This window comes from Saccoglossus kowalevskii, chromosome 7 (assembly GCF_978046115.1).
Source record: "Saccoglossus kowalevskii chromosome 7, keSacKowa6.1, whole genome shotgun sequence".
Taxonomy (NCBI): Eukaryota; Metazoa; Hemichordata; class Enteropneusta; family Harrimaniidae; genus Saccoglossus; species Saccoglossus kowalevskii.
Genome location: NC_140647.1, coordinates 36,192,954 through 36,204,589, shown reverse-complemented (window position 1 = coordinate 36,204,589; position 11,636 = coordinate 36,192,954). Strand labels below are relative to the sequence as shown.

Below are 11,636 nucleotides of genomic sequence, written 5' to 3'. Positions count from 1 at the left end.
CATTTTCATGGTTTCATGGCATTTGAAATATATTAATCCACTCACACACATGAACATCTTTCACTGTCAGAAACTATTGTAACTGCCATTTCCTGGCATGGTTCAATTTTTAAAAATGTATTATTTATTTATAGTGTTTCAGCACATTTTTTCCTAATTTGAAAGAGGGCGTCTACACAGTTTTCGGTGAGCAAGTCTGAAGTAGATTTTATACTCGTTGTCTAGACTTAAACACTACTATATTATATTTAACACTATACTGTAACATGCAGAGTAGATACAGTATGTAATTAAATAACAAAATTGAAAACAAATTCTAGTGAACAGGGTTTTCGAAAGCTTATGTGGAATGATATTTTTACACTAGTCTGCATCTCCCTTGAAAAGATTAGCATTGTCTATAAAAGTATTTGTATATAAATCATTAATTTTTCTGTATTAAATGCACAGACAAATCTACACATGGTTTGGTGTTTTATGTTTAATTTTAGATAACTAAATGTGATTTTGATGGGTTAACAGTTCAGACGTCATTACAGTACATTTTGAAATCAAGAACTGGCAGTGTTGCTTAAGCTTAAGCAGTCTGTTATACGTATGTAATATTCAAAGCTGAAATAATCTAACATGTGTAACCCCTTGGCTGACTATAGCAGATTGTAGTCTGTCTAATCCTTTGCTTGACCTTTCAAGAACTCCATTGGTCTCCTAATACTGTAAGATTCTTGTTTAATCTTGTTATGCAAGGACTCATCCCATTGGTTGCTCAATGTAAGTCAGCCAATCAAAATGCCTGTTGAATGCATGCACGTTTGTAATGTAAGAATCTTTTAAATTGAGTATCTGTATATTTTAACTTTTCATCATATAGAATTGCCATACTTGGTCTCCTGTGCAAGCACAGAAAGAATACCCTCTAATTTGAGCCATTTTGGTTTAAAAACAGATATTACAAACATTTCTTCTCATTTTACTGATCTCAAGATTATTTTTTTAAATTTGTTTTCCCTTTTACCAAAAAAAATGTCCAAGATCCTGAATAGTGTTTCGTTTTCTTCATCGTCATGTCAACTGTTTTAAATATAGTTACATCAGGAGAACAGTAATGTGTTCATGGGAAAGAACAATATGAATTCTCGCCCCCAACGAGATCTCGCCAGGCACTTTGTGTGCAATGTTTATTTATGACTGGAAACCTGACTATTACAAATTGTTTTATGCAAGTAAAGTACAACCACTATTATTCTTTGTTTCTTGCTTGTCAGAGATTACGAAGATGAGTACTTTATACTTGAATTGTGTAGTTCATGGACATCTTTTTTTTCTACTATGGGTTTTATCATAGTGAATAAAATGGTAATACAGTCAAGTTTATACTTTGTGTTCTCATCAGTCTTTTCCACCGTTAAGCATCCACTTCACTTTCACTGTTGTGAAATAGTTTAGTATGTGTTCTGTCTGTTAAACCTTTCCAGTAACAGATAATTTTTGTCACCATTCACAAAATTAATACTGCATAATTTTTCTATTTTTCAAACATTTCGATCAAGACCTGTAGGTAATATCAAATTGTGTCTGTTTAGTCAAAATTAGGCCAAAAAAATATTGAAAAATAAAGATGTGCAAAATATTGCAACAAAATCTTTGCGGGAACAAATTATTGCACTTGAAAGGCCAACCTGAAACTGATGATTTCCTTGATTTATTAGATTGAAAAATTCTGCCATGAAAGATTTGATTTTACTATATGGCTGTCAAACTACATCTGACCAAATGACTATGCAAATCACATCCAGGTAGCTCTCATCTGTTGGAGCTGTTAACCAATTAGAGCGTTCCTTACTAGAGTGGTTGGTTACTGATCATACAATGTGATTCAAATTGGGCAGATTATAATTTGATTGATTCTGGATTTATCAAAATATTTCAAGTGAAGCACATCCAAGTATATCTTTCAATAAGAATTGGAGAAATTATTGTTTTCAAAGATTTTTACTTCACCTTTCTTTCCCAGCTTATCAGTGATTATACTTCAGGTTATAAAATTGATTTGTAGAACTCATTGGTCAAGTGTGTTTTGACCCCACTCTCCTTGATATTCTCTTTACAGGGTACATTGCATAAAGACATTGTTAATGAATCGTATTACTTTTAATGTTGTAAAGACTTAGTGATTAACTATCATTGTCTCTAAAATGATTTGACAGAAAATTCATACAAGTAGAGTATCTGATTGGGCTTAAATTGTATTGTTGCTAAGGACACGTTAGTCATTCACGCAACACCCTTTGAGGAATGTGTGGCAGTATAAAGTTAACGTGTTGAGCTTTATCAGTTACTGTGTAGTTCTTCATTCTCACTTGGAATTCATGTTTGCGCAAGGGATGAACCAGTGAAAATACCTTTTTTCGTATATCAAAATTCAGAAAAAAATAAGCTTTATACAAAACAGCTTAAATTAATATTTTACAGTACTGTAAAATACTTTATTTTTGCTGAAAAGGCTTTTTGGGTGTTATGTATGAAATTTATTTTCACTGATTTTTGGCGAGTTGAATTTGAAATGAAAAAAGGTATATTCACTGGATTTTATTTTCACTGAAACAGCCCTTCAGCGAATATTAATTCCAAGCGGGAATGAAGTAATTTACAGTATTCCGTGGCTGCAAGTCCTAATGAACCATTACTATATAACATACGACTGCTTCAAAATATTTTAATCAATTTTTGTGTAATTCTTTATAATAACAATCGTGTTAGTAACTAATTGTATTGCAGTGATGAGGCAGTATACTAGTATCTTGTCTCTCTTTTGAAATAAATCTTTGACATATCTGAATTTGAAACTACTGTAAATGCTTCATTTTTATAACTGACAAATGTTCACTACACTATGGTAGTTTTGTAAATCTGGGATAATTGCAGCTGAGTTGGAGCACATGTACAAGGCAGAATTTGATTGGTTGAAATAAACAGTCAACTGATTGGTCTGAGTGTTGGGGTTGAGTAGCCAATCATGTACAATCTTCTAAGTAGCTTTGCATTGACTTGAAAATTATCACTGTGAACGCACTCGTATAGACCAACTGAAGTGTTGGTGAATTAGCTTTTTACTTTTTTTTTTTTTCACTCTGTTCAGTGATTCCTCATGAGAAGTGCACAGGAAAATTATCACTGTAAACACTCTCAAATCATTAAATGTACACTGACTAAAGTGCTAATGAATTTGCATTTTTTTGTTCAGTGATTCCTGATGAGGAAGTGTACAGGACTTGACTGTATATTCTATGTCTCTGACAACAACAAGCTTGTATGCATGTTAGCTCACCATGTATTATCATGTTCATCAGAACATGTACCAGTAACCATAAATAATTTGAATCTTGAATGGTGGTGGTTGCAACCCATGTTCAAATTTCATGTATACAGTGTCAGTTGTTGCTTATGTCGTTATGGGTCCCATATCGAACTGGACACAGCACGGCAACCGCCGCCCTTTATGTGAACCGTAAAAATGTATGATTATTATAATGTAAAATAAACTTTTTCTTGCTTTAAACTCGTATTGTTGCAATTTTTATTGGAACCTGTGGAGTAATATGTGCCATATACCAATTGTTATGTTTCCTGCACAGCACATAAGGTGTGTTTACTTGTGTTGACACTACCAGGGGGGGATTTCCAAGTAAACGTTGAAGTTTGCATGCTTCCTAGGTTAAAGGTTGACTGACATAGATTATGCTCAGATTATGAAGAATTTATTTTACATGCGTTGTACGTTGTTATGACCCCATACCAAACACGGTGCGGTACGACAACCACTGCTTTGGTCTCGTTTCATTTGTATCGTCAGACGACCGCGGATCGAAACGGTATATTAGTACCAACGCAGTGAAGACGTCCCAGCCACTTATTACAGAAAGATTCGTCACTAGAGGGCGCTACATAACCTAAATCGCATACCCTATATATTGTAGCAAATCATATACCCTAGGTCTGGCCTATGAGTGAAGAAAATGGACGAGTCGACGATATATTCTATGTGTCCCTGTTATGGAAAAGATATTGAAAGAATGGAGCATTTTATTTTGAACTGTGTCACTTTTTCCAATCAGAGAGAATATTCGATGAATGAAATCGCACACACCTAGCTTACTGAGAACGAATGAACAGAACACATGGAAGGAAGTTTCCGTAGCGGGCAATGACTTCCGGGGACGCCAGTCAGGATTACAATGTTTAATTTTGTAGAAAAATAGATAACATCTTTTAGTGATTATTCATTCATACGGTAGAGCCAAAGAAGTCATATAATGTAATATTAAGTATCTGTAAAACCAGTTTTCTTCTTACTTTGTGTTTATTTAGTTAGTTATTTATGTTTACTTAGTTGTGCTTAGTTATAATATTTTTTTATTTTATTAGCCTTTGGAGCGGCAAACAAAGAGAAGAACAACCAAATCATACATATTTGAAAAAGGAAAGAAGAAAAATCACATTAAATTCAAACTTTCTTTTCTATACTTATACAATTGAGTAATAAATACTCTAACTTCCTAGTTGTAATATTTGTTTTACTGTTTCTAGATGATTTGTTCTTATGTGTAACTGTATTGGTGAGCCTCTAATACACGTAAAGGGAATGATGGTACGTACACTTTCAAAAATTATGTCAAACGCTTAGTACAAATTGTAATACATTTTTTTTAACAAGTTTTAGTTTTTAAACGGGCACTGTACCGTACATATACACGTGATAAATAACTACATGTTTGATCTAGAAACAAGTTATATAAAACCACCGTTGGCCATACCTCATTTATACAGCTCTCCGACTTTTTCAGATGAATAAAACATGATTGCTAACGAATCTCCTGGTTGTATTTCCAACATCGTAACGCACAGCCGGACCCAATCACGCGCATACAAAATTGGCGTCGGGAAATGCTCATTGTTTTATTGTCTACAACCATGTAACTATGGTTTAACTTTAAACTTTTTCTGTATTTTTCAATACAGCTATTTTTAGACAATTCCACAGAACACAATGCTGGCACTTCGTCATTTACGATATGTGCATTTGTTCACGTTGTGTCACAGCACACAATTAGAGATATTGCATGATATATCCATCACAGGAACCAATTGTAAAAGCATTCTAATACTGACAAAATGATCATTTACTACAATACAGTCAATATATCCGGGAGTACTGAGTGCGTTCATTCACGAGTAAGCTTCTACCTTCTACACATAATATCAAAGGTAGGTCACATACACAGACTTGACACAGAGGGCGTTATTTTCACAACTATCGCGACTAACTGAAAGCTCGAGGTCAATCACCTCGGTGCTGATCAACTTGGCGCGCCTGCGCAATTTACTGATTGGTGAGGACGGAATTCTGCATTTATGCTGAATATTGTTATTACATTAGAGTTCCCGTAATACAATACACAGGGCAGTCACATGAATGTAAAATAAGGCTGTTATAGAAGTCGTACATTTTATACCGTCTATGTGTCTATTTTCAGTGGGCCATTGTACCCGAACATACGGAATTATTTTCGTGTGAGAATATTTCTTTGTATAATTTTGTTCAAGCCCATTGATTGGGCCGTAGATTTTATTAATATTGTATAATAATAACCATGGATACGGCGGTTCTCGTGACCATTCACAGATCATAGTATTGTTTTATTTGGGAAGCTCACCACTTCAATATAATTTATGCAAAGTAAACATGATAATGTAATATTCTCACAAATTATGTTTTACATTATGTGGTATACCGGGCTTTCCTATAACAATTATAATTAACTTTAATTGTACAATAATTCCCGCCAACAAATGCGAAGGTGTCTGTTACAGTTCGCCCATTAAATGTAAACAAGAATTATTGCATCTCGTTTTTTTAAATATTATTACAAAAAATAAGAAAACATAAGTGTCAGATGAAGAAAAAATGTCGTCTGCGTGGTAAATAATGTTGTTTGCAGAAAAACATAATCCATCGTCTGCAACAGAATAAGAATATCTGCGCGAAAAAACACGCAGTTGTCCAGCAACAAAAATTGCGTAGAAGTAAAAATAACTGTACATATCGTAAAAAAATCTATATATCTTAAGCTATTATTTTCACTATACTCTACATATTAATTATAACTTTAGCATATTATTTACATATCATATACAAGTTTTTGCATGCTTATGTGCAAAAATGAAGGAAGGCTAAAATATTAACAAAAATTACAATATTTTGCAAAACTTTCTGGCAGTCTATGGCTGGAAATTCTCGTCAGTAGATTTCCAACGAATAAATAAATAAAATGTTCTCATATAGTGTGGTGGACACTGTGGATGTATCTCTTCTTCGCTCATGTGAACACTTGGCAGTGCATTTGATCGAAGTCTGTCCAGAACCTCCATTCTAACTCACTGCAAAATACAAGTAGTAAGGCATTGTTAGCATCAATGAACAACAATTACGTATAGAATTAAAAGCGCCCTGACAATCGCAATCGCGTCGTATTCGATGAACCCTCTGCTGTGACGAATACATGCGTGCGATAAACACGGATTTACACGAAATTCGAACGGACGTTGCCCGATAATTCGACTGTTGTACACTTTGCGACATATAGTGATAACCATCGGACCATAGTGGTCTGACAAAAAACACATATACAATGTCTAACAGAATTTCATTTCAGTATTGAATCATTCACACATTTGTCTTGCTCATTGTAGTATACCGGGAAAAAATCATTTGACAGATTTTGTCGGCTTTCCCTAATAACAAATAACGCCTTTAGTGCTTTCCTAATGTCTGAGTATAGCGTACAATATACTTACTCTGTATTTTCTATAGGCGCCCTCCTACACACCAGTGTGTCCTCACATGGACATATGGTATTGATTGTGTATTCCATACCACCTTCCGGTACGTAACACTTGGAACCAACTTTAAGCTTAGCTTTGCATATGGATTCCCCATGTTGCTTCGCGCAACACATATTGTCTTCGCAGTCTCGGTCGTTCTTGCATCTTGCACCTATAAAAAAAAGTTATTAGTTTATTATTAAGTACAGATGAAAAGTGCCTTACTGCAATTCAACGAAATGTTTCAACAGGCAGGGGGGGGGGGGGGGGTAAGCAGCTTGAATTTGTTCGAAAGCAATCTGAAAATGCGGGGGCAAACTGATAACTAATGTCTATCAACGCCGTCGTTATTTATCGTATTTCGACTGGCTAAGTCATGACAAGGTGTTAAATTTCCAGAGTTGGCGTCCATGTACATGTATAGTGTGAAACATAACAGAACGAGGAAGGTATAAACTTTTGTCTGTCTTTAGCAGTGCAATTTGACTACCCCGGTAAATATCGTGAACCACGGCTCTGGAGAATGTTGGAATTAATGATAACAAAGACGAAAACGTCCTTCAAGCTCAATCTTCAACCAAGCCGTAGCTATTCAGTTTTTAGATTATGCCAGTAGAAACGACGATGAAAATGAACCATCTATCAGGACTGTTTAGAAACAGCTGCAAGGACTTGCCTCCTTAACCACACGCGTGGACAGAAAAGTAAGTCCGATCGAACAAAAGCCAAGTGTTCAGTACTTGTCAAAATATTTTGACACCTCGGCAAAGGGTAATGGGTGGGTTGTTGTAAGAGGACACAATAGCGGATAACAAGGAAGAAATAACATTGCTGTCACAGCGTGAGCTGTGGGACAGGTTCGTTCACTGTCACGGAATTTAGTTGAAAGGATATATTACGATTCAGTCGGGTACAGTAAAGCACCACAAGTCCAACAGATAGGTACTCCCAACTTTTGATTAGTTCAGCCCACCTTATTTACATAAGTAGAGAGTAAGATATACTTACCAAGACTACGCGACTTTAATGCTTTGACGCATTTTCCAAACATGCAATCGAATCCTTTTTGACAATGACCATCTCTTCTGCAGGGCTGTGACTCCAACTTGTGAGAACGACAATTACCATAATGTTTATCACAGTAGCGACCGCGACCACATGTCTTGTCATTCATACATGGCTGAAACGCAGAACAGACAACACAAATTAGATAATCCGCAACGCAATAGTCTATTTTTTAAAATACACTGATGAAATAAAACTGCCCACGCATTTCGCTGATCTTCGTTAATCTAGTTCTATTCTCATGGTTTATCAGTTTACGGGTATTTGCGAATACGATTGCGTGAGAGGGCCGAAAATTGAGTCTGTGAACAGGGAGAATTTGTCAATCAACAAATTAGAGGTGGAATTTAGCTGCAAATTGAGGCTGTCAGTGATTTATTTAATGAGGTGAGCTCGAGGTTAAATTGTTGGGGTCTGGGTTTTGTATCAAATTTACTCGTGTTTATATACATCACTATTAATCCCATTTAGGCGGCTAATGAGATTCGGTCATTGAATAACGGCTTTCATTTTCCTCGTGTCCTATTCAGGTGATTGACTTCCTTGAGTAAACATGTCTGTTATATTTGGGAGAGTCTGTAAGCCCGTGTAATTGGAGTAGACTACACAGTACAGGACTCTCAATATACGATGTGTATCAGCGTTCAACCCCACAACAATCATGCCTTCTCGACGGGAATCGAATTATAGTATTTGTTTTCATTTATTATTTTTTCTTCTTCTAATTATGTAACTTAGCCGCTAGTAATGATCATGGTTAATTGGATGATCAGTGTATGAATTAAGCCCGGAACTGGCTATAATTGTTGCTGACTGCACAAAATTAACTAGAAGACGATGGCGTCAAATTGCAACTCGTCGGAGCGTACAAAGTTAAAATTCCAATTCACAGTTTAACTCCACGGGAATACTATTAGAAACATTTTCTAGTTCACGAGGTTTGACCTGTCTCTGTGCGGGATTCCATGCTCAGTACAGCGTCGACGCAAAAGGATCCTTGTTTTAAGACGTGTACGAGTTGTATACGTTATGTAGGTGGTCTGTCTGCAGTGTTTTGTCGACAGGGGGACGCACTGATAGCAGTCGTACGACTGCTAGTTGTTTAGCTGAACGAGTCATTGACTAATTGGTTCAGTAATTATTTATATATCGCAGGTATACATTTACATTTTTTTTATACTAGTATATTATCAGAAGTGTTGGGTCTTTTTCTATGGGCTAGTCTAAATCTAGTGTATAAGAATAAACATACTGATTATAAATTTGCATATTATATCTTGATGATGAGAAGTTGTATCATACCGCGACTTTCGTATTCGATTTGTTGACTCTGAAATTTATGTTCTGAGACATCGAGGCATTGCTACTATTACATACGCCAGTGGGTTCGGGCATGTCCACCGTTGACTTCAAAATGCCATACTCACACGGACTATTGATTGACATGCACTGCCTCGTGCCTAAACAAGGTTACTGTTACCAATTCCTCTTTTCACAATTCGGAGGTACGTCTTTGGAAACTTGTTGGATTATAACTAAAGCTTATTGAAAAGAAGGCTATACAAATAGGATTCACAATAGAATGAGTGTTGGTCTTACTCCCAGGGGTTCTAGTGTACTGCGAATACAATTGAAATGAGGTTGCAAGAATTTAGAGTCTATCTCACCCCATTCACTTGCCTGGGCGACTTTTGATTAAATTAGAAATAATGTACATGTTTTTCATGACTGAGTACCTATCTTCACTGTTGACAGCAAAATCAGGGGTATTCCGTGCTTCGTGGTAACTGACTCAGAGTGCGTAATACAGTAATGCTACATTAACAATTAAAATAGTTTCGCTCTACGACGTCCACTATGCAGCTTAACTAAATGGGAATTGTCAATGTTTTCGACAGACACGACGATTTTTCAAAGTTTAGATTTCATGGTTGTGCACGTGTAAAATATTTCAAAAGTCGGTTTAAAAAGGGAAACAGTCACTAAAATAGAAAGTTTTAAATAAGAACGCAGCCGCGCGATTGAAGTTATTCACACTGAGCGGAGTTCAAAATCTGGGAGGAGCACTGATTAGTGCACACATACACTCTTTAACATTAGCCATCCACACGTAAAGAAATATGTGAATAGCGCTTGTTGGAGTCGACATCTGATTGTACGCCACTCCAAATCAATAATCATACACGTGTATTTAAAACGAACAAAAAATAATACACAAGACTCACCTCATAGTCTATGGTGCCATTAAAATCAGGATTCAGAACTCGATGTATATTTCTGGGGTGGTTTTTCATGTCTGGATGTTCGTCCGATTGTGGTTGATATGGACTACTCCACATCCAGCTCCATATATAGGCATCGGCTGCTCCAACTACCATCAACATCAAAATGGGTACGATATATCCACATGCCATGATGTTACACGAGAAAGAAATACGAGTTTATAGAAAGGTAAAATGTAAGTCCTCGGGCACAGAGTGGTGGTTCTTACTCGACTGAGCTGTTGAGACTGAGAGCCTTCAGAGTGTTTTGGCTGCAACCCAATACAACAATAGACTTGATGAAGATTGGCAGAAGTGACAGGTGAGTGTCAGCTCCTCGACCAATCAGATAACGAGTTAGGCAATAAGATGTCAATCAACTTGATCATTAGTGGACGATTGTTGTGCTATGCAATTAATGGGGCGGGAATCACATTAATTCGATGATTAATCACTCAAAATGTGTGTCCCAATTTCGAGTATATAAAAATAGTCTCACATTGTGTAAAAAGGGGATAGACTAAACAGGGTTGCGTTCAAGGACATTCTTGGTCCTATTCATTTTTGTTATTGAAAGTTTCGACAACACTGCCACGAAAAAGTACACATAATCGCATCTTTTGTTGGAATTCACAGTTTTATTAGTTGCCCTCCTCTTCCAACCCCCCATTCACACCACCAAGTAAAACAAGCAGTCGTACAATGGCTGCTCATTAGAGCGCGAACGACCCTCGTATTACAACATTGTTACCGTACAAAAACAGTTGTATTGACTCCTTGCTAGACGATCACGGCATAGGGTTATTGTACATTCGCTGACTGACTACACGATGTCGACGAGGCTAGTCAAGACGGCTGGTACCTCACAATCAAATCTGCGTCAGACTCGAGGGACAGACATATGTACTGACGACCACTAATTCTATAAGAGACAATGCATAAACTGCTATGACGTCCTACTTATCGCATTTTGTAATTAGGGGAACAATAATTGTACAAATTAGTTACAACATAGCAACATCGCGCCCGGTGCAAAGTGGCTAAACTAAATAAACACAACGATAATTTATAATCGTCGAAATTGTAATAACTTCAATACTATAATTATTATTCTGACTAGAATCATTCGGGTGGAGGTGTTTTGGTTTGCCGTGCGCGTAATGTTATTGTAGCCAGCTACCAATAGGTCAATGTCACGGTTTCAGTGATCACGGACTCATCCGCTCTCACGAACAGAGAATACCATTTCCTCGAGGGAGTGGAGCACGGAAAAACCAAACCGAGAATCAGAGACGTCACTGATAGGGAAAATGCATGAAAGGCCAGTGCGGAAGCCCGCTGAACTAAAAAACACAAATGTTAGGGACCGACTCCGATTTCCAAATCTTGGGACTCAGAGGCATAATAACAGTATTAAAAATGACAGCC

The 11,636-nt window shown here is 36.6% G+C and overlaps 1 protein-coding gene across 1 annotated transcript; it reads right to left on the bottom strand.

Moving 5' to 3' along the window:
• Positions 1 to 5,664: 5,664 nt before the first annotated feature.
• On the bottom strand, positions 5,665 to 10,361 carry LOC102805766 (dickkopf-related protein 3-like). Its single transcript, XM_085501926.1, has 5 exons — positions 10,173 to 10,361; positions 8,742 to 8,744; positions 7,891 to 8,062; positions 6,856 to 7,054; positions 5,665 to 6,438 (listed from the first exon to the last, which is right to left on the bottom strand). The coding sequence occupies exons 1-5, from the start codon at positions 10,359 to 10,361 to the stop codon at positions 6,378 to 6,380; spliced, it is 624 nt and encodes a 207-aa protein (XP_085358052.1). The 3' UTR covers positions 5,665 to 6,377.
• Between the last annotated feature and the right edge of the window lie 1,275 nt (positions 10,362 to 11,636).

What these genes read in the sequence shown, in the direction of transcription:
- LOC102805766 (XM_085501926.1), bottom strand. Translation starts at nt 10,361, where the DNA reads ATGGCATGTGGATATATCGTACCCATTTTGATGTTGATGGTAGTTGGA. An exon ending in ATTAAAGTCGCGTAGTCTTG is followed by an intron (nt 7,055 to 7,890) that starts GTAAGTATATCT and finishes TTTTTTTTATAG; the next exon opens with GTGCAAGATGCAAGAACGAC. An exon ending in GCGCCTATAGAAAATACAGA is followed by an intron (nt 6,439 to 6,855) that starts GTAAGTATATTG and finishes TGTATTTTGCAG; the next exon opens with TGAGTTAGAATGGAGGTTCT.